Raw genomic sequence first — 27,213 nt, 5'->3', positions numbered from 1 at the left:
GCTTCAACTACTAGACGGGCGTGTATGGGCTGCTATCCAGATTAGTGGGGCGAGTGTTTTCAGCGATGTCGCACGCTAAAGCAGCAGAGAGGTCTGAAGACAGATGCTTTGGTCGCTGGACAGGTAACTTCAGTTTACTTTTTGAGTAAGAGCTATACTTTATGAAGCTTGTTAAACATGTAAAGTTGTATAATGAGACCAGCGTTTCCTGCGTAAAAAGCAGGGGGAAGGAGGGTGGGGTTACGCATGCGCACTATTAAGAAAACCACAAACCGCCGTAGAATCCTCTACAATTCCTCTAATAAAAACCCTATTTATTCTAACTACGTATCCTTATTGCCAAAACTTAATGCTGTTGATGAGCCTGTGTTCATTCACGTCTGTTTTTTTATTTTTTATTATGAGTGACAATTTAAGGCAGTGTTGAGAAAACGAGCCGGGCCTATTTATGGAGCGTTCCAGATGGTAAATCTATCCCCACCATGGGACACTTTGTCACCCCGCCATCGCCTCCAAATAGCCAGCGTGGTAATGAAGTCCTAAATACAAGCATGTTAGAAAGCAAGAGCACAAACTAAAACCACCGCGTTACATCGCGACTATTGTTATTTGATCCACACACGCTGTCCCGCTGTTGTGGTTAGTAAATGTCATTTTGTAAGAAGGCATGTAAGTTGCTGTGATACAGTTACTCAACATTGACGATGATAAAAGAGAGTGAAGCGTGGGACTTTTTTCACGAAGCTTCAAGAGCGCTGTCGTCACAACTCCGTCGTCAGAGCGCCGTCGTCATGACAACCTTTGGGACACAACAAGCTGGCGGACCGAAATTGTCTGAATCAACCAATCAAAGGACGGCATCACGTCAGATGGTTGAATGCCCCGGGTCCTAAATCACCTGACCACTGCTCCTCCTCCGTAGTGACATTACTGTACTTACAATCGAGCCCGCTGCACCTGTGGCGCACACGGACTATTATGTTGATTTAAACCATTTGTTTTATTATTTCACAGTTTTCTTTTCCTTTACGGCTTTTTCATCGAGATGTTCAAAAGCAGCAATTTGGGGGAAATTGATGACGACCCCTTCTTCTCGTAAGTTGTCTGCCTCAAAATGTTAAGCTAGCGTTTAGTTCTCCTGGAATGGGTGTTAAATAAATGTTTTTTTTTAATGTAATTGAATAGAATGCTGGAGGACCTTTTTTCTTTCAATATATGTTCTAACTGTTTTTAAATCTACAAACGCCCGTGAATAGGCGTTAGAAGGGTTAAAGGACGGCTATAAATGTCAGTTTTACTTCAAACGCGCTAAATCTGCTAATATAACACAAAATCGACCAAACCAGTGTGTGCCTTTTAAATGTTTGAAAACGTTTCTTGAGCGAATTAACGTGATTATTCTGTGTGTTCACATGCTTCACTCAACTTTTTGCTACACTTTATTTTCAAGTGACACTTAAACACTGTATAGGATTTAGCGCCATCTAGTGGTGTATCAAATCATTGGTTTTCAATACCCACTATTTCAATAATAAAATATGTTATGTCACATCAATGTAAATTTTCTATATACATGATTCATAGGTCTAGTATATATTACATAGCCTTACAGAAGGCTGGCATGTTTTGCCGCCACAACGGAAATAGAATTGAATACCCCCAGAGTCGACCTTTATTAACTGCACGGGCAATGTTTTAAGCAGCATTCTTAATCATCATCTCCTGTGTAGAGATCCATTCCGAGCACACCGGGATCAAATGCGCCAGATGATGCGGAGCTTCTCTGAGCCATTTGGCGGACCCTTCATGCCGAGCATCACGGACGGGAGAAGCCGCGGCCGCCACACGGCGGAGCCTCCGGCGTTGAGGGGCGAACACAGGGTGAGAACACGACCGCGACGTATATGAACCGATCGAATGCACACATTAGTTGAGTTTGTGGCGCAAGCAAACTATGGAGACCTTAGTGGAGCAAACACTTGCATATGCATGAGGCCATGTTGGTAGTTGCTGGTTTAGAAGAAGGTCAACACCCTTGGCCTCTCCAACCGTTCGATCTGTCACCCAGAGGAGCACTATTTATAGGTCTTTGTTTCACTAGCACACTAAAGTTTCTTGCAAGTATAGAGGACCTTTCAAAAGTGATTGAACTTGTTCCAAACACAAAGTCATGGTCATAAAGCCCTGGTGAGTGATCTGGGTGTCAGCGAATAAGATTGTAGAGTTGGCTGGCTGTTAACTCATTCACTGCCATTGATGGCTATAAACGTCAACAATTCATTTGAACTATTTCTATTAGTTAACATTTTTTCTACACTTTTGTTAACAAGAGTATGAAAACCTAGAAAAATGTTATTGTAAATTTAAAACAGATATAAAATTTGTGATTAATCGTGAGTTAACTAATGAAGTCATGCGAATAATTACAATTAAAACATTTGATCTCCTGACGAGATGATTATTTAAAAAATTAGGGACATCAGGCGATTCCATTTTTTAATCGTAATTAATCGCATGACTTCAATAGTTAACTCACGATTAATCACAAATTTGATATCTGTTCTAAATGAACAATAAAACAAATCTAGGTTTTCATACCCTTGTTAACAAAAGTAGAAAAAATATGTTAAACTAATAGAAATAGTTCAAATGATTTTTTTGACGTTTATAACCGTCAATGGCAGTGAATGAGTTAAACGGACTAAGCTGAGTCTTAAGTCTGCCGCCGGGTTTACGTGAAGCCTTGTTATCCGGTGAGACCAAACGAATGAAAATGCTCCATATAAACGCCTCAAACTTGATCTGGATTTTGTTTTTAACTACTACAGTCGGCTAATGCAGACCAACCACCATTTTGTGTTATTCCAAGTTTTCTTTCCCATTCCATTTTCATCATGACTGATTGTCGACAATGCGTCTCGTGCCTCTTTGACTTCTCAATAAGTTTCTGTACTGTATGTACCAAACTGAATTGAACGGAGCTTCTTGGTAAAAGAAAAAAAAAAGCGGGTGTCAAGCGTCGTACCCGTTAACCTTCCCTCGAATCAGGTCAAGCACGAGAACCAGTTGAATCCCTCCATGTCACGGAGGCCTGTATATTTATCCTTGATAATGACTTTCATTGCAAGCTTGGCCTCAATAGGCAGCAACTTGATGCCTCTTAATTACTGCAGCCTGCTGCCATTAACTAGATCATGCGTCCTACGCTAATGACCTCAGAGACTGAACCACAGTTATCCAAACGCTTTGATTTCATTCTTTCAGTTTTTCGTGGATTATAAATTTGTCAGTCTTCAAAAATCATATGATGTAAAAAGGTACTCGACAAAGAAGACCCTAATTATTTCAAAATATCGCAAAATAATTCATGTATATCATAAAAATATATCAGTACCTTACCCAACATAGGTGTATCAGCGGATTTTTTCCTCATTTGATCAATTCGCCGCTAAATTTAGGTCAAAAACCAGCAGGATTTTCCATCAATTCAAGCATAGCAACAGTTGCTATGCTAGAGGTCATAAACCTCTGATTGGTCTATTGCTGTTGGTTAAGCAGCGTAGAACTAATAATCAAAGATAATCGCCAGCATGCTCTAGCAGCCCGACTTAACCGCCATGCCTACGTGGCGGCCATGTTGGGGGAGGGGCAGCTTTCATTGAAAACAAGTCGTAACGTTTTGCTTGAGGTTTACTTTGTTGCCAATAGCAAAGCATGTGCAATCAATCTAATACCATTTGAGAGAAAAATGCTTTAAGTGAAAAGTTGCTGCCGCGTTTTTTTTTTTTCTCTCTCGCCATACACACACATGGAATTCGTGACTACACTCCTAGCTTAGCATCACACAGATATTAGCTGTACATCTGTGGTCATGTAATGTAGCGTGATGGTTGAGGGTAAACTGAGATTGTGCCGAAACCTTTTGAAATACTGCCGAGGTCACTGACCTATTTTGTTGTGGTGGGTCACTTTTAAGTGAAATGTGTGACAACTTGGCAAGGCTGTAATAAGTGACACCAATGAACTATTTCAAATCTTGAGTCAACCTAACATGCATGTTTTTGGATTGTGCCAGAGTACCCGGAGAAAAACCACGCCGGCCCGAGGGCATCACACATACTCCACACAGGAAGGCCGGAGCCAAGTGACTCGGACTCCGAACTTCAGAACTGTGAGGCAGATGTGTTGCCCCCTCAGTGTAATAAAACCTCTAAATCCAATTTTACTGAAAATGTACAATTTGGTCATACAACAACAACCCCAAAAATTTGAAAGAAGCTCAAAGCTGCACGGGGTTATACATCTAAAATAGAGTTATAATGATTGTCACGCCCCACTTGAACAGCGTGCTAATTTCTTTTCTATTATTTTTAAAAGTTGTCTCTTGTCTTTCCTAAGAAAAAAAAAGTAAATTTGGACCTTCTGTTATGTCGGAAACGGCTGTAGAACATGGGATGCTTTCTGACCAAAATGCCAAGACAATTATTTTTTTGTAAAACGATTCAGTCATTCTCAAGTAGAGGGCACGGTGCAATTCCAGGAGAGGACACGTGACTGAATAAAGCGTACTTCCACATCCACTACATTAGGTGGCAGTAGCACTCATGATCAGCGAGTCCGCAAGGAGAATTAGCGCCTCTGCAGAGGTTTACTTCTAACAATTTTATAGACTAGTGATACTATTGCAGCGAAAACCTCAAACGATGAAACAACAAAAACAAGACAAAGGCCATTTGATGTCAAAATAAGATGCGCTACGAGTCATGCTAGCTCGAGTAAAACGTCAACACTGTTTGTCATTCACTCCATGAACTGCACCAAAAAAAAAAAAATTGGGGGGGGCGTATAAAGTACGAATGTGTTGACGTCATTATATTTGTTTATAAAATGTGTACTGGTCTGGTTGGTGGTCTAAATCTTTTCAACATACTAGATTCCCAGTGGGGAAAAGTAGTTTAGCTTCCATGGAGCTAACTTAGCAAAGAGTGCTCACATTTGGCTGCGGTCTCCCGAGTGTAGCCACTCACTGCTTCATATCACCTTTCATCCTCTTGGGCGCGCTTGTTTATAAATGTACACTCACGTGGAGTTAATATTTTCAATGGGTGCGGCTCATTTATTAGAGAATAGTGATAGTAGCTGAAAGGTGTTTTCTATTGCGGATGGTGAAAATAGTAGAACCAAACTGTCAGCATGGTGAAGTGACTAACAACAGGTTTCTTATCTTGGACCCCTCACGCTCTTCTGCTCAAAGGCGGGCCAGGTCTAAATATAATCAGGTCACAAATGGAAGTGGCATTTATTTGTCCATAGATGCCACCGTGGGATAAAATTGGCCCGCGAGATAGTGACCATGAGTGTTTTATTTACATCGGCTTGACCTTTTGGGGAAAGAGCTGAGCGAGCGCTGCTTGGACTGCGCGGCCCCCGTGTGGCCTTCCCAGAACCGAGCTCGCTTTCAGTGTTTAAAGCCCGCGCTAATCTCTGGCAATGCGACCCAATTACGCGCGGAACACACGTCATTCAACGCCGCGCTGATTGCGGCCCCCTGCGCATAACGCGCACATGCATAGTGATAGATGTCGAGGCTGCCGAGTCGTAAACGCCGGCGGGTTTTGTCGCCCGTCTTCAACTTGCATGTATCAGAATGAGTAAGATCTCTTGCAAAAGCTCCACGTTGTGTGTTCTGACATGTGATATGCTGTATACCTGAATGTCTATTCTTATCTTCATGATATTTTTCCAACCTACAGGACCTCAGTCGCTCATTGTTACCCATTGACAGCACGGTCAGTAGATTCTTCCTTTGTCAAATGCATTGTCTTAACACTTCTTGTGTTCCTCATCAAAGTCCCAAAAGTCACCTGTTTGAAAAGGTTTACGGGCTTTTACACTGCTCCAACGTGGAATAACAATTTTATGCTGAAAGGGATAAACAATACAGCGGGGAGGCCATGGATGAAAACGGCAAACTCCTAGAGCAGGCGTTTTCACAAAGCAAGGGAATGTCTTATCAGCGGGGCTGCACTTGGAACTCGGCATCAACAAAAGATAACAGACTTGAGTTTTTCCAAAGGCTTGAAGCAGATGATTATGATGTTCAATAAGCTGAAGTCATACAATTTAGTTTTTTTTTCACTCTCCCAAGCATTTGCAGAATCAGGCATTTGTGGATACCGAGTTGCAATGCTGCCCTCCAGATGAAGCATGGATGCCTGCTCTAGGAGTTTCCAGTAGTTTGTTTTTTCTTTTCTAGTAGTGGTCACAATAGCAAGTCTACCACTGTGCTGTTTGTCAAGCACAGGTCGGTTTCGATTATCTTGCCATGATGGCGTAAATTGTACTACACATTGGAGTAGTGTGATGGCCAAACAGCCTCTAAAATTTCTTGCCAAGCGGCAATTTTGCAACACTGATTCAATAGGCTTGGAAAAAAAACTGCAAAAACTAAGCTCTCGATGGCCTCACATCTGTTCGTTATTACCTGAAGTAAGAACTGAAATGAAAGAGAAAAAAGTGCTTTTGGACATTCTTTAAGAGTCAACCTAAATAAAATGCATGTTTTTGGAGCAGGTTAAACCGAAGTACCATTGTATGTACATTTAACGTACGCCGTTGCCAGTGGTTCAAGCCAATAAGAAATAAATGTTTGCATGTCTGTGGGTGGCATTGCCTGAGTTTGTGTGAATTTTAGTAGGTCACAGTGTGGATTAGATGTAACAGTGATGACGCCAAACCCGACGCATATTTGTTTGTATATACAAGGGGTCTGCAACCTGCTACTCTGGAGCCGCATGTGGCTCTTTAGACCCTCTCCTGTGGCTCCCTGTGGGCCTCTAAATTTTTATTTATTTATTTTTACAGATTACAAATTAATTATTTAGATTTTTTTTTTAATGGATGTAGATTAAATAATATTTAAAGCTGCAATATGGCACTTTTTCCCATTAATAACTTTACAATAAGCTTTTTATTTGACCATATAGGACTGAAATGCCTTCTAATTAGTTAGATTTAACACCTTAGCTGTTCACGATGGGTACTCCTGTAAGCCTCTGGCCAATAGTTTTCAGGCTGGATCCGGTTTAAAATTTCCCGCGCCGTGTGTGCGGATGTGACGTAATGTGCGTGGCGTGTATGGGAGGAACGGTATGTGCGGTTTCACTTTTGGTCAGCAGGTGGCAGTAGCGATTCGAAATGGATTGTTCTACGTTCAGTAGCTTTAAATGTTCAAAAAACGTCAAGTACAAATGTTTAAGTTGTCAGAAAAAAGGGGTGAAATGTAGATGGAAAGTTTTTTTTTAATTACATTTTTAAAAAATATACCATAAAGTGTCCAAAAAGGAAGAGGAAAAGCACAAAAAAATTGAAAATGTCTATGAAATTTGTAAAAAAAAATAATAAGTCAGAACTGAATTTAAAAAAGCAGAAAAGAAAATGTTCAAAAAGTAACCATAAAATGTCCAAAAACAAAAAAAGGCATCAAATTACCATAAATGTCTTCGTAATATCCAAAAAAGTCAGTTTTGTTTTTTTATGCAGAACATGTTATAAAACTAACTATAAAATGCCCCCCCCCCACACACACACAAAAACAAAAAAAATAATTACCATAAAATGTCCATAAAATTGCCAAAAATGTCTGAAAATTTATAGTGAAAAACGCAGGAACAAAAAGTAAAAAAAATAGCCATAGAATGTCCTAAAAAGGAGAGGCAGGAAATTACCATAATATGTCCATAAAATTTCCAAACATGTCAGAAATTTAACAGAAAGTCGAAGTCTTAAAATGTATGAAAAACAAAGTATGAAAAATTACCACACAAAAAAAAAGACAAAACGTAGAAGAAAAGGAATGCCTACTATATTGGATGCTGCTCTCATATTTTTCTTTTGTGGTGCCCCTCTAATTAGCGCTTGGGCGTATATTTAAACTAACACTAAGACTCTGTTATTTATTGACCTAAAATGACTCTTTTCACTGTAAAGGTTGCTGACCCCTGGTATACACACACACACACATACACCCCCCCCCCCCCTCCACACACACACACACACACACACCCGCATAAGAGAGTTGTTCATGAGCTGATAATGCCTTGAGAGCAGGTGGACTCCGAGCATAACCATCCAGCTGCTGTGACTTTTCTTTGTACCTTGTGTGTTTATGCAGGACGCCGTGACGAGCCCTTTCGGCATGTTCGACAGCATCATGACCAACATGAGGAGCAGTATGGACGGCATGTACAAAAACTTTGTGAGTTTGCACACCCCCCCCAACCCCCCACCACCACCACCAACTATTTTCATGTCTCTTCCAGTACAATTGCATCGCAAATAAAACAATTTGTGTTTGTTCGTCAGGACAACATGCCCACGGACCCAAACACACACTCGTTCAGCTCCTCGTCAGTCATGACGTATTCCAAGGTTGGAAACGAACCCCCAAAGGTCTTCCAGGCCTCGTCGTCGACACGCAGGGCCCCGGGAGGTGTAAGTGCATCAACACGGGGGATATGTCGGCTCTCTAATGTAGGATCGGGTAACCAGACTGCAGTCAGTAAACTTCTGAATGCTTCTCTTGACAGTAGCAATCAAAATGGGGCGTTTTTATTTTTGTAAGAAAAAAAGACAGATTTGCATTGAAGGTGTACCTTATTTTGTGGACAATAAGTTAAGACTGTAGTTAAAAAAAAAAAAACATGGTTATGTTTTGGAAAACAGCATGCTTGGGCCTGGCTTTGACTGGCTGTTTTACATCTTGGTGGCAAACTCACGCCACCTAGTGGTGGCGTATAGTATTGCTCGAAACACATTGTGCTGTACTTTTGTTGCCTAGTTTGTCATCAATTCCATTGACATCAAAAATTCATTTGAACTATTTATATTAGTTTTAAAAAAAAAAATCCCACTTTTTTTAACAAGAGTATGAAAACCTAGAAAACAAATTTTATTGTACATTTAGAACAGATATAACATTTGTGATTAATCGTGAGTTAACTAGTGAAGTCATGCGATCAATTACAATTAAAAATGTTAATCGCCTGACGCGATTTAAAAAAAAAAGAAAAAAAAGATTATTAAAGATGAGGAGCGTCAGGAGATTAATTTTTTCAATTGTAATTAATTGCATGACTTTACAAGTTAACTCCCGATTAATCACAAATTTTATATCTGTTCTAAATGCACAACAACAAAAATGATAGGTTTTCATAAAGTGGAAAAAAATGTTAAGCTAATAGAAATAAATTATAGTCTATAACCGTCTATGGCAGTGAATGAGTTAATGACAAAACATTTTGTTCTTCCTTGCTGTTTTTTAGTTTTAGCTAAATAATTATAATTTGTTTTTAATTGTCACACTATCAATATGCTGGTTTGATGTGCAGGTGAAAGAAACTGTGAGATCCTTGAAAGACACTGAAAGTGGTCTGGAGAAGATGGCCATCGGTCACCACATCCAAGACAAAGGACACGTCGTCGAGAAGAAAATGAACAAGAAAACAGGAGACAAGGAGGTCGTGCAGGACTTCCAGAATATGGATGAATGTGGGTTCACGAGTTGATTTATCGTCGTCACGAATTGCCTTCAATTCATTGTGCTCGTCTGTTCTGTTAGCCGAAGCGCATGCCTTTGACGAGCAGTGGCAGAAGGAGTTGTCCAGGTTTAAGCCATCCGGCTCCATGGCACAGCTGGAGCCGCTCCGACGGCGCAGAGGTCAGCAGGCATCACTCACTGGTCCTGAGCGCAGCCACAGGTTAGTAGTACGGCAGCACAGCAGCACAGCGCCTCCGTTTATGTGGTGTGCATTTTTCAAGAGTTGAGTTTTGAGTTAGCAGGGCTAAACGGTGGCAACAAACAGCACAACAGAACAATTCTTGGAGAAAAAAAAAGAGGCTTTGAGATGTTTATTGCCCCTCCCAGGTGTTCTTATGGAAGTTTGCTAGCTTCACGGTTATTTTGGATTATTCAAACAATTTTTTTTTAAGCATTTAAAAATATTAAGACCAATTTATATAAAAATAGAAACTATAATTATATAAGTTCCTTTTGGACCAAACTGAATTTACAATAAATATATTTATTTATTTATGTTGGCAAAAACTTTGAAGTTGGAGTGCCGTAGGACGATCTTTTTTTTTTATATACAAAACGAGAAAATGTTTAAACATTTAAAAATATTAAGACCAATTTTTAAAAAAAAATAGAAACACTAAAATTATGTAAGTTTCTTTTGGACCAAACAGAATTTATAATATATATGTTTATAATAATATTTTTTTAATATATATTTTCAAAAACTTGGAAGTTGGAGTGCCGTCATTTAATTTTTTAATAAAAAACGAGAAAATGTTTAAACATTTAAAAATATTAAGACAAATTTAAAAAAAAAATAGAAACACTAAAATTATGTATGGTTTTTTTGGACCAAACTGAATTTATAATATATATGTTTATAATAATATTTTATTTATTTATGTTGGCAAAAACTTGAATTTGGAGTGCAGTAAGACGATCATGCACTGTTTGGTACAAAATTAGAAAAATTTTAACGTAAAAAAACTAATTTAAAATTTTGAAACACTATAATTATGCGAGTTCCTTTTGGATGAAACAACATTTATTAAATTTGTTATTTTTTTTAAAAACATTAAAAAGTGCAACTGTATAAATGTAAACAACTAAAAAATTAGCATTAATAATCTTTTTTTTTGAAAGATTATGCTGATTTTGTAAAATTGAAATCGTAATTGAATTTCAATTAATTGCACAGTCCTACCTTCAACTTATTAACAGTGTATTCTTATACTGTATATGTTTTGTTGTCTTCCACAGAGAAGAACCCAAGTCCCAACCTAAAAGTATCCTGAAAGCTTCCAACTCGACAAATGAGTAAAATCATCATCTTCCCGAGTGCTCCCAATACACTCACACAGACATCACACACAAAACGGAATCACCCCCATGACCCGTGAATTGGAACATTACACAATTTGACTCTGTTATGCTCACTGCTTCTCAAAATGTGTTATTGTTGGGCAGTTCATCCGCAGCAACTTAATTCAAAAACTCATTCACTGCCAACCCAACCAAAATGTCTCTTTGACGTCAAAAACCGTCAATGGCAGTGAATGAGTTGACTGTTAAGCTGCTTCTTTCGCCCTCCGTATTTTCAGTGTCACATCTCCCACTTTGGTCGCAAATGGTACAAAGCGTTTGAGGAAGTCAGGAAGTGAGGCGTTGCACATAAAACAGGATAACCGTGAATAAGTTAGCTGGATTGGGAATGAGTGGACCAATCGGTGTCCTCCATAGAGATAGGTGAGAAATGTACAGTAAGTGGCAGCTATGCAACGCCTGAAGATTTAAGCAAAGTTGCAGTTTTATCAGGCAGACAAGACATCATTTCTGTATTTAAAGAAGAGCAAAGGATACCAAGTTTTTGTTTTTTATGAAATGGTTTTTTTCACTCTTAGTCCACGAGACAACATTAGCTGTTGATTGACATGTTGATGGGATGGATGCCGAAAAAAGAATCCCCCTTAAACTGTCACTGTAGGGTCATGACAACTTGAGTGACTGACTTAGGAGCCACTAATGCACTTAGAATAGTTCGAATGTATCTTGTTGAGTACCTGAAATGTCTTCTATCTGCTGTAATCTTTGTACAAGGAAACTTTTTTTTGCCCTTTTTGTATTTTTTTTTCATCCAACCGCAGTAACGCATTTGTTCTTGTATATTTTGAATATACATTTAGCATCTAAAAAATTAAAATGCCTACACAAAAATGTGTCTACAACTATTTTGGCATCTAAGGACTTGCTCTGAAACGTTACAATTACAATTTGTCACACATGTCAATTACGCAATATGCAGCCGCTCTTCTCCTTGGTAGCTCGCGTACAGTTGAAATGAGATCAAACTTCAGTAGATTGACAGGACAACTATGGAAGAAATTGAGTTTGAATTTCTAACACAATTTTTTTTTTCTCTAAAATGTTTAACTCAAAAATTAATTTGAACTATTTCCATTTAACATTTTTTCCACTTTTGTCAAGAGTATGAAAACCTATAATTTTTATTGTATATTTAGAACAGAAAATGTGTGATTAATCGTGAGTTAACTAGTGAAGTCATACAAATTAATTACGATTAAAAGATTGAATCTCCTGACGCCCCTAATTTTTAATCTTTTTTTTTCTTAAATCAAGTCAGCCGGTTAATTTTTTTAATTGTAATTAATCGCATGACTTCAATAGCTAACTCACAATTAATCCCAAATGTTATATTTGTTCTAAATGTACAATAACAAAAAAAAATCTAGGTTTTCATACTGTTAAGTGGAAACATTTAACTAGTATAATTTTTTACGTTTATAACGCTATAGACGTAAAAAATTATATGAGTTAAATGTTTCCAATGGCAGTGAATGAGTTAAAAAATGATATGTGCCATTTGTATGAGATTTAATCTAATTTCCCAACACTAAAATATTTACTCTAAAACAATTTTTAAATTAAGTTTTTTAGATAAATTTGTATGTTTAACTTTTTATTTATAACAGTACCCCCCCCCCCCCTCCCCCACAAACAAAATTAAGTATCGTGTAAACTTTCCCATCAACACAATTCTGTGTGCACAATTGATTAAAAAGTCAGTGTCAAAACTTCTGCGCCAAAATACCACATCAGAGCAACCAGGGAAAAGCAAAACCATCTTCACGTCATCCAGCATGCGCTCTCGAACATTGTTATTGTGTGCACAGCAATTATTGCTATGCATTCTTTTAATACATTGTAGCATGCTTACAGGGTGCTGCGTTGACCAAATTGCAGCAATGTCCTGATTTGCTGGGTTCTCTGTAGACAAAAACAGTACCTGACACCAAATCATTTAATTCCTTGCCCAAAATTCAGGGGGAATGTGAGCTTTTTGTTTAATTTTGTATTAACACATTTAAGGAAAAAAAATGACCAAAAGTGTCACTCTTCTGCTTGGGGTAGTAAAAAAACCAACAGCAATAAATCCAACAATTCAAGACATTACAAAAAAAAAAGTCCAAGGGTGAAGAGCTACATGATGCCCGGAGGCTGTCCCTTTCCCGCAATCTTTTTGGAACACTCCAACAGAGCGTTGTGGATGTCCTTTGCACACGAGATCTGGGACTTGATCATGCCAAGGTACTGGGCGTAGGACATGGACTCTGTCTGCACCGTGTCCGGTTTAGTGGCGGTAGGAACCAGATTGGGTGAATGCTTGGCGCTGTCGATGCTCTGCGAGAGGCACTCGTATGCCAGCCGCTGCATGGGTGGATACAGGTCAGTGGAAGATTGCATCACAACTGGAAAAGACAGTATTGGAGGTGTCGTTATGTCTCACCAAACACAGCTCCAGCTGATCGCAAAGGGCGTAAAACTCCTCCAAGCTTTTGTCGAAGCGCTGGACAGCGGTGTCACTGCTCGTACTGAAAGTACAAGAGACATGTACAGAATTGATAGCATACAATTACAACCTCACACTAAATGCATTTTTTTTCTCATCAATTTCTTGTAAAATAATTACAGAACTACCAGAATAAACTATTATTTATACATGTTCTATATCTTAATTATATTAGAAAAATTATCTAATTGCAATTTTTTTCCCACTCAATATTGTGATTTAATACTTTTATTTTATTTTTTTTAAGTCAGATTACAGTAATATTGTGACTATCACTTCAAATTGTCATATTTCATGAAACAAAACAAACACGTGGACTGCACCTTTTAAACCCTGGATGTATCTAGACACTTGTATAACTAAATAAACATTACACATACTGTTATTGTATGCAGAGGCTGTTTTTATTATTATTTTAATCCACATCGAAAACAGAGGACCCACTGTACAGTACATACTTTAAAAAAAATAATAATCAAGAAATAGTACATACACTCCGTTATCTATAATCGTGTTGTGGGTCAAGTTGAGTGACGCGATCTTCATTAGGTTCTGTGAGGATAAAACACAAAATAGTCACTCTTTCCACTCTATGATGAGCTTGGGGTGGTATCATACAAGGCGTTTGTAGGTTTTATTACCTGAAGACTTTCTTTCAACTGCGGAATGAGCATTTTAAATCGATGCACAGGGTCGAAGTCTTGCTGTTGATTCAACTGCTGTTGCTGCAGAGAAGCGGCTTGTTGTTGTAAGCCTGGACCGCCGGGTTGCTGCTGTTGAGACGCCATCTTGGCTAGTCCAGACGAGCACTCTGACACCGGAAACACAATATAGTATACGTTTCCGGTTGAGCTTTTTTTGTTTGTTAAAATTAAACAATAACAGCCTTTGTTTATGAAAAAATAAATATTAAAATTACTAGCTAATACATTACTAACCTTGGGTTGCATAGAAGGGGAAAAGTTGTAAACGCTTCGTCTCTTGTTAAAATGCAAAAAGTAAACAAAAATGTTGAAACATATATTCAATACATTTTTGAAGTTAAACATATTTTCAAAGTTAAAGGTACAGAGCTCCAATCCTATTCACGAAGAAAGCTAAATTATACATCGGGATTGATTGTCGTAATTATCCCAGTAAAAACTAAAGATTAAAACAAAACTTTAGAACCAAGTTTTCAAGTGTTTTTAATTGATGTAATTAGAAATAAACAAATATCACTTTTATTTGTATTCTAAATCCAGTATGCATAATGCTAATTCGTCAACGTGTTTTTAGAACGTAATCGTTTGAATGAATAACAAACGAATTTGAAGGCGAAATACATCAGCTCCTTTATAAATGGGCCGGAAACCCCGTAGTCGGTCTCAGCAGCGCCATTCACTTGATAGCCGCACAATCCAAAATGGCAGGAGCCGATGGAGACGATTCTCTCTACCCTATCGCCGTTCTTATTGACGAACTGCGGAATGAAGACGTACAGGTGGGTTGTCGAGCGCTTCTTTTGACCTTCCCGTTAATAATCCTCTGGAAACTGGAGGCCGGTCGTGTGACATTTTCCTTGCCGTTTGCTAACTGGTTAGCAATGCTAACTAGCGAATATGCCAGTGCGGCCTATCCTAGTTTGTCAACCAGGGGCGCACCCTTGTCTAGTAATCGCTTGGTTCTTGTAGCTACTGTCCTTAACAAGAACAATAAGCGCAAAAAGGATGTGTAGTATTAACTACTATTTGTTGTTCGACCTTTACAACTATTAACTAAAAGCAATTGAGCGCTGTCCAATCATTGGGTTAGCCTCTGACGTTTTTCCGTATCAAATGGTTAGTAATGATGACAAGCTTTTCATCTTCAGGCCGATGCATTTTTTTAGTTTGTATTTTCATACCTATTACATTTAAATGTTCAACCAAGTTGCCATTTGTTTGACTGCTTGATGATGCCGATGTCCTCGCCAGTGGCCTTTATAACCCGATAACAATAGTAGTAGCAGTGCGCTGCTGTATTTTAAACTCAGTCATTTTAACCCTCGCTATTCGCGGAGCTTTGAGACCAAGACCTGCCGCAAATCGTAGACACGTCACCCGCTTTAAAATGTTTTTTAATTGCCTTTATTAATAGTTCACATGACAGTGGTTCGATGTTGTCACCCTTGAAACCAGGGCACTTTTAAAACGTTAACAACAAAGATTCATTTCCCAGACATTTTTTTTAAAAAGGAAATCTAGATGACGTTTGAAATCATAATGCCTCTTTTTAAAAAGGTGTTTCGGAGCATTTTATGAAAACTAAGTGAACATGTGCAAAAATGAATAACCAGTGAATCACACTTATGTGGAGCCTAGCCTCAGCTCAGGTAATGGTTTGTTCTAGTGAAATATATTTTGGGGTAGGTGATGGTTGACTCAATTTGTCGCTAATTCTCTCTGTTGCCATTATAGTTGCGACTGAACAGCATCAAGAAGCTGTCCACTATTGCGTTGGCTCTCGGAGTGGAGCGGACTCGCACTGAACTGCTTCCGTTCCTCACAGGTAAGCAATCAACTCTATGCACCCAATAAAAAACATGTTTTAACAATGCTATCACGTGTTAAGGCGTGCTATCAAGAATGGTGTGCTATTTTCAAGTGTGTATACTGACGTCAGTTGGAACGCTTGACCTCTTTCTGTGTTAGACACCATCTACGATGAAGATGAGGTTTTGTTGGCCTTGGCTGAGCAGCTCGGCAATTTCACCATGTTGGTGGGAGGCCCGGAGTATGTCCACTGTCTCCTGGTATGTTTCAAATTAACCTCAAATACTGAACTTTAAATCTTGTAGTTACATTAAGGCTGGTTTTACACTGCACATGATTATTTTTTTTTCAATCTGAAAATATTTCTTTACTGCCGCCCTGCTTGAGTGCAAATCCCAGAATAACACTTGAACCATGCTAAACCGACTAATGCCAATTTGTCCTCCTTACCTGGCAGCCTCCTCTGGAGAGCCTAGCGACAGTGGAGGAGACGGTGGTCCGAGACAAAGCAGTGGAGTCCTTGCGCAAGATCTCTCAGGAGCATTCTCCAGTTGACCTGGAGGTCCATTTCGAGCCCTTGGTCAAGCGTCTATCCTGCGGTGACTGGTTCACCTCCCGCACGTCGGCCTGCGGGCTCTTCAGTGTCTGTTATCCGCGCGTCTCCAGCACCGTCAAGGCAGAGATTCGCCAGTAAGTCGAGCCTTCTCGCACAACCACGGATTCTTTTGGATTAGTTTGTGTTCCACTTCCTGTTCGTTATGTTTGTGTTTGATCCAATGTTTGTGTTCACTTGTAGGCATTTCCGCACCCTGTGTTCAGATGACACTCCAATGGTCCGTCGTGCTGCTGCTTCAAAACTGGGCGAGTTTGCCCGGGTGTTGGAGTTGGATTATGTTCGAAGTGACATCATCTCCCTCTTCACGGCTCTGGCGTCTGATGAGCAGGTACTGGCCTCTGTATGAGATCACGTGATAGGCGTGGAAGCAGAAGCTCATCAGTTTAATATTATTTAAAAAAATGAGGAATAACGAATTACTGATGCACTTATCCTTTTTTTTTTTTTTAACAAGTGCAGCTCAATTTTAACATGAAATAAACCACCCAAGAAATGTAAAATGTAAAAAAAAAAAATCACTTTTACAAGTTGTTGGTTAGCTGGCTAATGTTTGAACATAATGTACAGTGTTACATTTTCACAAGTTCAATTTGATTTAAATGTTTCCCAATTCACTTCAGTTCAATTTGATATTGATTAATTATGGAACATGAGTTCTTTTTAAATATCAATTACATGATTAAATATTGCAAATACAATTTTGCAAAGGCAGTAATTGGTTAACTGATTTAGTTTATTAATGAAAGTATTATAAATACTTAAGCGTTATGCAAACATTGACATCAGCAAGGATGAGATGAAAATATTTTAATAATTCAGAATATTTTCATGCTTCTAATTGTAAATATAAATTTAAGATTCTGAATTGTCTTAAAGTGCAATAAGTCAGGTCTTTCATAAATGTAAGAAAACAATTTTTTATTGTGAACAGTAAATTTAAAAAACCCAGCAAGATGCAAAAAAAGACCTTAAATTCTATTTTCTGATTAATTTGTGGGAAAAATAGATACTGTATTAATGTAATGGATTCATAGTTTTATGAATCAATATCAGGCTCTGAATTTTATTTTATTTTATTTAAGCCCAGCCCTACTTCTTATCAAACATCTCAAATCATAAGATCATCCACGAAATGTTTTGTTGCTTAATAAAAATAAAAAATATGAATTAATTGACATCAAAACAATCGCTAACTCTGGACAACAGTAGGTTGAACTATTCTTTTTGTCAAGTAGATAATGACCCCCCCCCCCCCACACACCTTTTTTTTTTTTTTTTTTGTTCCATGAGATTTATGGGGTAGATGCCACAGACTTCCGGGTTTTTCACACATCAGCGTCGTTTCCGGCCACTGATTGGCCGCGTTCCAAGGGCGTCTTCAACTATTTGAAATGCTTCGGACTGTCAGAAGTCCCGCCTCCTCCGTGGCATATACCCCATAAGCTTGACTGTGGCAGCTGCCAAACTTCCCCGCCTTGACTTTCCTCCCTCAGGACTCTGTGCGGCTGCTGGCAGTGGAGGCTTGCGTCAGCATCGCCACTCTGCTGCCTCAGGAGGACCTGGAGACCCTGGTGATGCCCACCCTGCGACAGGCCGCCGAGGACAAGTCCTGGAGGGTCCGTTACATGGTGGCCGACAAGTTCTCCGAGGTAAACGTGACATTGAACGTAGAATGTCACACTTTGCTGCAGTTGACATGAATGTGGCTCGTCGTCTCGGAGTAGAATTCAGCTGTGCTGTTCAGACTCTCCTCGCAGCGAATCTAAATGAGGCAGACATGGGAGTTTCAGAATAAGGCCTTTTCCTGCTGCCGTTGATTGCCACTGTGCCTAAGTGCATGTTATGAGATTGCGCTTTGTCGGTGCCATTTTGATGGATGTTTAGTGGGCTCTCGTCTGTGTCGTGCCGAGAATCGTTACTCGCCTCTTAGTTCCTCTCATCCTTGGCAGTCATTTGGGAAAATGATGTCAATATGTTAACATTCATTGCTTAAATTTCCAATATAGAGTCAAAAAAAACATTTAGACACTGAAATAAGTTAATTACAAGGGCCTATGAAGCAATTTTTACTTGAAGATCAATAAGAGTTGGCTGTGCATTAGCTAATGGTACAACTGGTTGGACCTAATTGGCTCCCTTGAAATGTATTTGTATGGTTGTTTTACAAATAAGCGAGCTAAGGATGCTTGGTGTTTCGCAACCTTTGGATTGGTTTTTCAGAATAATTAACCTTTCTCTAGATGGTACCAAATACTTAATCAGCCACATGATTTTATTGGTCAACATTAACTCTTAAAGGGCAAAAAAATGTACTATAATTTGAATTTTATAAATGTGTATGATGGTTGACATTTAGTTACTTGGATGTTGAAGTTTCTTGATTTTTTTTATTTATTTTTTTCCTTCTTCTCTCCAGCTTCAAAAAGCAGTGGGTCCGGAAATCACAAAGAATGACCTGGTCCCGGCGTTCCAGAACCTTCTCAAGGACTGCGAAGCTGAGGTCCGTGCCGCTGCCGCTAACAAAGTCAAAGGTCAGTCCATCAATGCCCATTTTAGGGAAAATATCAACTCTTGATTAATTTGAAGAACTTACCAAGTGTTCTTGTTTTGCTTAGAATTTTGTGAGAACCTCCCAGAGGACAATCGTGAGCAGATCATCATGACTCACATCCTACCCTGCGTCAAGGTAAAAATAAAAATAAAAAATCCAGGTGAACTTTGCCATAAAGTGAGTGCAAAAGGATGTCTTTTTACAGCCCACCTTGTAATATTTTATGAGCTTTGCTGACACCTTGAGAAGAAACCACTTGTATGTGGTGCTCATTATTTTTTTAAGATGACATTTGCATTGGCCTGATTTTTGCACAGCTTTCAAACGGCAGGGGGCACTATTTACTACATTGACGTCAAGCTATAATTCAGCTCGTTCTGTTTTTTCATCATTTGGGAATTCAAATATTCCCATGTAGGGGTGGGTGATAATCATCGTCTACTTGACTTTCATGATGTCCAATTTGATATTAACGAGTTTTAATACTGTCTCTAAAATTGGGGGGGGGGGGGGGCTCAATGGATTGGCTGAAAAGTAGAAGGAAGTGAACGTTCTCATTTGGCAAATCAGCGATTCAGTCACGTGACGAAGACTGGAGAATTGTTTACAATTGACAACATGGAATCGAAGTCTCGTTTTAGTGACTAATAAACTTGGCGAGACTTAAGTCCGCGTCCCGAGCCTGGAAATTATTTGGGGTTGACAAGACTAAAATAACATCGTAATTTGTGCCGGAAAAGCACTTCTGTTCCAACATGGCCCATATGGAGGATTACGTGACTTTAAGACTCCACAAGTACGACTACTGCTAAAGAAACAACGAAGCAAGTAAACCATGGCGACGCCTCACAAACGCCGCCGTTATGCAAGCGAGTAAAGGTTGACCGGATGTTCCAACATTGGCTTCATATTCAGTTTTCACACGCATCATAGCAATATTTGCGACTATATCACGTGTATTTTGTGCAGGACAACTTCTGGAATTGCCTGTCAAAAGATCGATCGCGGCTGCATTTGTTGTCATTACATGTAGGATGCTGGCTCTTTCTTAGTTATATTCGTTCCATCAAATCAACATATAGCAAAAACTATATATACTGGTATGTCCCCCGCCCCCCCTCATTCTGACTGTTGCCGTAAACAGCTTTTGTCGTTTATTTGGCAGTGGTGCACCAGTACTTAGTGCAGATCAAAATGTGATGATGTAAACGGGTGCATGTGAGGCAAAGCACTTTGGGCACCATATGGCGTAGTTGAAAGCGCTATATAAAAAGTAGTCCGTTTACCAGATCTCTTATTATGGAATAATAAAAGACATTTAATTGACAAAGATTCAGAAAAATCAATGAAAACACCCCATATAGCCTGGAAATAATAATAAAGCTTTCATTGTTAAATGTTGCCGTACAATATTGCTATAAGATGTATTGAGCAAATTAAAATATAAACAAACGCTGTCAATAATTCTGTGAAGAGTGCAGATTTGCAAGATTATTATTTTTTTCCTTCTGCAGAATATCGTTATCGAGGTTTTATTTTGGCCCATGTAATTATTGAATGAACTTATTCCTATTGTGTCAACTCAATAGTGCTATTGTTTTGTGGCGTGTGCACAGGAGCTGGTTTCAGACACCAACCAGCATGTGAAGTCAGCGCTGGCCTTGGTCATTATGGGCCTTTCTGCCATCCTGGGCAAGGATAACACAATAGAGCATTTACTGCCTCTCTTCCTGGCTCAGCTCAAGGACGAGGTAAAGGAAATACACATTTTGTTATTCACTCAACCAGACGGCCGGCAGCCATTTTGTTTCCTTCACCTGATACTGCACAGGCATTTATTTATTTTTTTATTCCTACATACATTTTTATTTTTGCCAAGAAAAAATGCAATGTGGCGTCTTCATTCTTTGGTTAAACATTTTCACATGTTCTACAAATGTTTTGGAAAAGTTAAGTGTCATTGCTTTCCTCAGTCCTATTTAAAGTCGGCCCACTTTTTCATTGACGCAAAACAGGAGCACGCATGTCTAATTAGATGAAACACTGACAGCTTTGACATGCTCAACTTTGATCATTTGAGGCGAAGCTCTGTTTTTATGCTGCATGGAACAGCCCGCAGTTTCCAACAACATTTTGTGTCCTCAGTGCCCCGAGGTGCGTCTCAACATCATCTCCAACCTGGACTGCGTCAACGAGGTGATCGGCATCCGTCAGCTGTCGCAGTCGCTCCTGCCGGCCATCGTGGAGCTGGCCGAGGACGCCAAGTGGAGGGTCCGCCTGGCCATCATCGAGTACATGCCCCTGCTGGCCGGTCAGCTGGTGAGTCACGCCACCGGGGGAGACGGCTCGTGTCACCGGCAAAAAATGTTCGGCTGATCCCTTTGACTTTTATTTTATTGCGGTGTGAAATGCAGAATAAATCCTGTTTGGTTTTAATTACGCGTGTCTACGTAGGGCGTGGAGTTCTTCGATGAGAAGCTCAACACGCTTTGCATGGCCTGGCTTATTGACCACGGTAAGTAGATGCCAAATTGCCTTCTTTTTTTTGTCATTATTTTTGCATTTTTGGGGGTGATGTAAAGTATTAGCTTTTTTTTTTGTGTGTGTGTGTTTCCCCCCCCTTTAAATGTACCCAAAAGTGGATGTTTTATTATGGCTGTAAGTCAGCAGAAGTTCAAACAGAGTAGACAAAATATTTTATTCTTGACATTAGAAATTTAAGAAAACTCCTAGATTAGATCTTAGTTCTACTTGATGACACCCATGTCACTCACAAGGCAGGCCCAGTCTTTTAATGCCACACACACACACACACATCATATAATTCTAGCTGCAGCAGCCATTTGTATACTCGACATTGTGAAATGCACATCATCTATCAGCGCAATGCATTTATTTTGACAAACCAGTTTAGTTTACGTAAACGCGCCCCCCCCCCAAAAAAGGGCGGCACAAGATGTCCTACACACGAGAACATTGTCTTTTGGAGCAAGTGTTAAAGGGCTTTGTTCCTACAGTTTTCCCCAATTAGAGATGTGTGATTGAGGACAAAGGGCCAGCTGCATTACATCATTGGAATGTTGAGTGTGTCTGGGGGGGGGGGGGTTCGGCTAAGGGCCGGGCTACTGTTACATAAGAAAGGACACACGTGCTCCAGAATGCTTTCCTCGCTGATTTCATACCGTCGTTTTAGCACCTTCAGCATAGGGCTGGGCCGTTATGGGGAAAATAATAATCATGATTGTTTTGGTTGAGATTGAAATCACGATTTATTTAAAAATAAAAAAGAGAATTATTCATTGGCCCCAAGATTTTGAGATGAACAAATATTCCAAATGCGATGGTTTATTTGATGTGGTGGCGGTGCAGTGTACGCCATCCGCGAGGCCGCCACCTGTAACCTGATGAAGCTGGTGGAGAGGTTTGGAGCCGAGTGGGCGCAGAACACCATCGTGCCAAAGGTTCTGGGCATGGCCAACGACCCCAATTACCTCCACAGGATGACGACGCTCTTCTGCATCAACGTGAGTCACGTTTGAAGGGTTTCCTTTGCCGGGGCCATGAGGTCATGCGTGCACTTTCTTTCAGGCTCTGTCGGAGGCGTGCGGTCAGGACATCACCACCAAGCAGATGCTGCCCGTGGTCCTCAAGATGTCCAACGACCAGGTGGCCAACGTGCGCTTCAACGTAGCCAAATCTCTGCAGAAGATCGGACCCATCCTGGACGGCAGGTAGATTGTTCTCGCCGTCGCCGTCTGGCGCAAACGTCTTGTCACTTGCGTGACCCTCGGCCATTTTGTGTCGTCAGCACGCTGCGGGATGAAGTCAAGCCGGTGCTGGAGAAGCTGGCCGCTGATACAGACATGGATGTCAAGTACTTTGCCCAGGAGGCCATCAGTGGTATGCGTGGCTAACGTCTGTAGTCACTTTTCTTTCCAATGTTATTAACAAAGTCTTAATTTCCTCTCTCCCTTCAGTCTTGCCTTGGCATAAGTGAAACCACACGTCTCCAACTCAACCCTTTTACAAGATATTTATTGATGTTCAAGATCAATGGCTAACTGTATAGACCAAATCCGATAACTGATTTTCTTCTCCGTTTTCCTCCTTCAAGCCCCCTCGCTGTAAACGGATGCTTCACCGTCAATTGTCCATCATGTGGTGCATGCTGACTAATAGTGTTACTAGCTAGCTAGACATCTCTCAGCCCCACGGACCCCTCACATTCCTCCTTTTACTTTTTCTTCCCCCCCATTGTTAGCAGCATCAAAATGTGACATTGTAGCATAAGTGTTCTTGATGTCACTAAATGGCATCACTTTGTATTGTTGCTCCCCAAATCCTTGCAAAAGTGGATTTGTGCCAATAAAAGAAGCGGCGGTATCTTGAACTGATCATTTGATCCGGCCCACCTTTAAATTTTATTAAAATGAAACGCACAGATAACTTCCACTACATTGTATTCCTGATATGATAGTAAACATCCATGATGGCTTAATTTGTTCTGTACCTGAATAGATGAGAGTTCACCCTATATTGGCATGAAATGGGAAAATAAGAAAACACGATGAGAATCAAAAATCTCATTGCTCAGAAAATAACTTATAGTGATTTTTAAAAAGACAAATAATAAATTTTTGTCTCATTTGTATACAAAACCACTTTCCAAAATGGAGGCACACTGCAAGGATGGATTTGCTAATAAAGGGGAGCAATGAGGATGTTTTAAGGGGCAAGGTCAAGTTGGGCTTGCTTGAATAATTGTTCTGAAGTTAATTATAATGCGACTTAAAATGCCTCCTCTGTTTGCAAGTGAGGCTTTATTTTAGTGTGTGTGTGGGGGGGGGGGGGGCTGGGGTGTGACAGGACTGCACCATTTGATGACCATTGTGCTTTTATTGTTCTTTTCACTTGATGCTGTTCTACTGTATCTTCATCTGAATAAAGTAATAAAGAACACGCGTGTCACCTTGCTTTGACTGGCTACGCTTAACAGATGAGCAAAAGCATATTAAGCTCAAGTGTGCACATTTGCATTAACTTCCACCAATTAAAAATCAAATGCAGCCCTTGAGCCCAAACGTGTTTTGCTACCAGGCAGCCTTTGTACCTAATATAATGGAGTGTCCATTTTATGGAGATGAAACAGAACAAGTACAGCTGACCCCTGCTTTCAGTTTATTTGGCCTCCATTTTGGCTTCTGTCTTGGGGAGCAACACGCCAAACTTGTCTCATCAGACCGTAGAATTTTCTTTCTGATGGTCTGGGTGAGAATCGTTCATGTGCCTTTAGGCAGTCAGCCAGTGGGTGTGCATGCGCCTTTCTTTTTCTTTTGCTGCATTGTAATGCACTCGGGTGGTGCACATCAGCACATTCTGCTAGTGTGAGGGCACCTCGGGGAGCAGCCCGGAGGCAGTGGATGTACTTGTGAAGGAGGATGGCACCGACGAGACTTGATTGTCTTTTGTATGTGGAAGCATTTCTCAAATTACAGCCCTAAGATTCATGAAAAGGAGATTAGGTTGAAGGTAAACAGCCCATGGACTCGAGGCCGCCGCCCGCCGGCTCGCTCGTTTTCTTTTATTTGGGATGCTGTTCTTTAAAGCAGGCGCGGCAGCAGACAGCCGTGAGAGGTCTTGACGTCAATGCAACCGCCTCCCAGGACGGCGACACTTCTTCTTTCCAGTGGAACTACAGTAGTCGAGCAAAGCTCTGTATCTGTGTGTGACGTACGTTTTTACATACCATTATTACCCACTATTCGAAAACTGTCCTAAGACCAATATTAAAAAAAGAAAGAAAATGAAAACAGTTTTCCAAAACAATGGATAGAGCAAATGTATTCCATTGCCTTGATTGAATGTCTCAATCAAACCCTCAACCCTGTTATGCACATAGAATAAGACAATTATTTATTCAAGCGTTCACTAACAGATTTTGGCAAATTTGTGAACAATATTTGAGCGAAACAGACATTTTACATATAGCTAAATATAGGAAGTTGTACATTTTTCAGTTCAGCTCGTGAGTATATAGGCCCTACTATTTATTTATTTATCCCCCGGTTCTGGCTCGTGGTCTGTGGTGTCGAGTGACTTGTGACTGTGTCCATCTGCTGGTCAGTCTGTTTGCTTGCGCTTGAGAATGCGCACGTTCCTGCTTGCAGCGCGATCTTCCATGACGAGAAGATTTCATGTCAGCTCTCGGCAATCTTTGTTCCATTGATAATCCTCAAGATGCTTAATGTATTTACGTCACATCCAGTAAATCAGTATAAAGCGAAAGTGCACTGAGTCATTTCAACGTGCGTGTTAATCTGGAGAAGGTAGAGCCTTATTAATGTCTTCATTTTAATGAACTGCACAGCTCTAATCCGGATTATTTTTTTCTCCCTCTTCTCTCATCTTCTTGCCGGCAAAGACGCAATCGGATGTTGTCATGCCCCCTCCCCCGTTGTCATGGTAACCGCTGATGTCATCACACTATACTGATGTGTGAGTGTGCGTTTGACTGAAGGGGGGAAATATACACACGCTTTTTTGAGTTGTGCCTTTTCTTCTTATCAGATCAGTTTTGCACAAGCAACACTTAAGATGCAAACATGTATACGTCATAACAAGCCAGAAGCTGCGTTAACAATTCCGTTTTTTTTTAAAGCTCAGTTTTGACGGGCTAACTAAACTGACACTTATTGTGATGTGGTTGAGTGTTCACAATACCCTAAAAATTAATAATAGTTATAAATTCCAGGAAAGTCGATGCACTCATTGAATAACTTGAATTATTATTATTTGAATTTTATGCATCATTTTACTAAGAAAAACATTATTTTACAGGAATTAATATTCATGCTCCTATACCTTTATTTCGGTAAACATCTAAGCATCTCATATTGACATATGTTTTATGCGCCGCCTAAACACGATATTCTGATAAATATTCCATTTGTGGAATTCAAGTTAAGCAGCAAAATCTACCCCTTTCCTTATCCATCACAAAACGGGCGGCCATTTTGCCACATCACAGTTGCTCAAGAATCAGGTAACGACCAATCACGGCTTAGCTTGTCAATGTCACATGACCAAACCTCAGAAACAAGTGAGCTGTGATTGGTTGTAACATGGGCAACGTCAATGTTCTGTTAACAGCAGGTGGCAAAATGGCCGCCTGATGGATATAAATGGGTGGATTTTTCTGCTTAATTCATAGTCAGTAAACACAATAGTAATCAGAATACTGTGTTTATATGTATGGGGTTATATACAACATGTTGTAAAGGACATTTTTGACTTTCTTTTTAAGCCTTCATATTTTTCTATTGTTATAGAGCTACAAAGCTCTTTAACAGCTCTATAACTCTTGCTTGTCCTTTTATGTCCGACAGCCACCAAGCTGAAAGCATGACAGCCCAGGATCAGTTTATTATTATTGTAGTAGTAAACAGGATCTACTGTTCAGCCCACCGGGGTCAAGAGTGTGTCCTTCGCACTTCACGTGAGCATATTCCCAGGAAAGCAAGACAGCGTCTCGCTTTTCCATGAAGAGGTCAAGATCAGCCTGCGTGTAGTTTCATGGATGAGATGTTCTTGGTCGAATGAGACCAGAGAACGTTGTCACCGTCCCTCCGCCTGGGTGGATTAACACCTGCAATATGTTCAATTTTCTCTCGATCAAGTGGTTCACTAACTTTTCACGCCAAATACCACTATCATGACACAACATTAAAGTAATATAATAATAGCGCGATAAATCCTTTAAATTAATGTTACATTTAGTTTGAAAACGAATTTAAAGTTAGCATTAGGTTAATTATGTATAACAGGGTTGCAAAATTAATGCTAAAGTTTATGCTCGCTAAGTTATAGCTGCTACGGTTTGCCAACTTTTCACACCAAGTACCACTATCATGACACAACATTGAAGTAATATAATAGTGTGATAAATCCTTTAAATTAACATTTAATTTGATTTGAAAACGAATTTAAAGTTAGCATTATGTTAATTATATATAACAGTTGCAAAATCAATTGTAAAGTTTATGCTAGCTAAGTTATAGCTGCTACGGTTCGCCAACTTTTCACACCAAG

General features: G+C 39.8%; 3 protein-coding genes across 7 annotated transcripts; 2 read left to right on the top strand and 1 right to left on the bottom strand.

The window, feature by feature from the left end:
* Positions 1–19: 19 nt before the first annotated feature.
* mlf1 (myeloid leukemia factor 1) lies at positions 20–11,805 on the top strand. 5 transcript variants are annotated; one of them, XM_086079883.1, is made up of 9 exons: positions 20–123; positions 1,731–1,881; positions 4,076–4,198; positions 5,754–5,789; positions 8,174–8,257; positions 8,365–8,493; positions 9,390–9,549; positions 9,620–9,758; positions 10,838–11,805. In XM_086079883.1, the coding sequence occupies exons 1-9, from the start codon at positions 104–106 to the stop codon at positions 10,896–10,898; spliced, it is 903 nt and encodes a 300-aa protein (XP_085936009.1). In that variant the 5' UTR covers positions 20–103; the 3' UTR covers positions 10,899–11,805. The 5 variants fall into 5 exon arrangements, with proteins under 5 accessions (XP_085936009.1, XP_085936007.1, XP_085936008.1 ...); XM_086079881.1 differs by lacking the exon at positions 20–123 and adding an exon at positions 816–1,095; XM_086079882.1 differs by lacking the exon at positions 20–123 and adding an exon at positions 817–1,095 and having other exon boundaries at positions 4,076–4,171.
* A 1,087-nt stretch (positions 11,806–12,892) lies between these two features.
* On the bottom strand, positions 12,893–14,402 carry med29 (mediator complex subunit 29). Its single transcript, XM_086079887.1, has 5 exons — positions 14,384–14,402; positions 14,087–14,256; positions 13,939–13,997; positions 13,383–13,467; positions 12,893–13,303 (listed from the first exon to the last, which is right to left on the bottom strand). Exons 2-5 carry the CDS (start codon positions 14,231–14,233, stop codon positions 13,076–13,078), a joined length of 519 nt encoding a protein of 172 aa, XP_085936013.1. The 5' UTR covers positions 14,234–14,256; positions 14,384–14,402; the 3' UTR covers positions 12,893–13,075.
* Positions 14,403–14,796: 394 nt separating this feature from the next.
* On the top strand, positions 14,797–24,084 carry ppp2r1bb (protein phosphatase 2, regulatory subunit A, beta b). Its single transcript, XM_086079878.1, has 15 exons — positions 14,797–14,928; positions 15,884–15,974; positions 16,118–16,218; positions 16,416–16,648; positions 16,755–16,902; positions 18,068–18,223; positions 18,991–19,105; positions 19,190–19,260; positions 20,742–20,876; positions 21,271–21,444; positions 21,580–21,640; positions 22,495–22,649; positions 22,714–22,856; positions 22,934–23,025; positions 23,103–24,084. The coding sequence occupies exons 1-15, from the start codon at positions 14,851–14,853 to the stop codon at positions 23,120–23,122; spliced, it is 1,773 nt and encodes a 590-aa protein (XP_085936004.1). The 5' UTR covers positions 14,797–14,850; the 3' UTR covers positions 23,123–24,084.
* Positions 24,085–27,213: the final 3,129 nt, after the last annotated feature.

This window comes from Leptonotus elevatus, chromosome 7, assembly GCF_054856555.1.
Source record: "Leptonotus elevatus isolate MCC_2025b chromosome 7, RoL_Lele_1.0, whole genome shotgun sequence".
Lineage (NCBI taxonomy): Eukaryota > Metazoa > Chordata > Actinopteri > Syngnathiformes > Syngnathidae > Leptonotus > Leptonotus elevatus.
This window is presented reverse-complemented; position numbering and strand designations above follow the sequence as displayed.

Excerpts from the sequence above, each read along its gene's own strand:
- ppp2r1bb (XM_086079878.1), top strand. The coding sequence starts at position 14,851 with ATGGCAGGAGCCGATGGAGACGATTCTCTCTACCCTATCGCCGTTCTT. Across the intron at positions 16,649-16,754 it reads GTCAAGGCAGAGATTCGCCA|GCATTTCCGCACCCTGTGTT; the intron begins GTAAGTCGAGCC and ends GTTCACTTGTAG. Across the intron at positions 18,224-18,990 it reads TGGCCGACAAGTTCTCCGAG|CTTCAAAAAGCAGTGGGTCC; the intron begins GTAAACGTGACA and ends TCTTCTCTCCAG.
- med29 (XM_086079887.1), bottom strand. The coding sequence starts at position 14,233 with ATGGCGTCTCAACAGCAGCAACCCGGCGGTCCAGGCTTACAACAACAA. Across the intron at positions 13,998-14,086 it reads AGTTGAAAGAAAGTCTTCAG|AACCTAATGAAGATCGCGTC; the intron begins GTAATAAAACCT and ends TTATCCTCACAG. Across the intron at positions 13,468-13,938 it reads ACGATTATAGATAACGGAGT|TACGAGCAGTGACACCGCTG; the intron begins GTATGTACTATT and ends TTGTACTTTCAG.
- mlf1 (XM_086079881.1), top strand. The coding sequence starts at position 1,046 with ATGTTCAAAAGCAGCAATTTGGGGGAAATTGATGACGACCCCTTCTTC. Across the intron at positions 5,790-8,173 it reads TGTTACCCATTGACAGCACG|GACGCCGTGACGAGCCCTTT; the intron begins GTCAGTAGATTC and ends GTGTTTATGCAG. Across the intron at positions 9,759-10,837 it reads GGTCCTGAGCGCAGCCACAG|AGAAGAACCCAAGTCCCAAC; the intron begins GTTAGTAGTACG and ends TGTCTTCCACAG.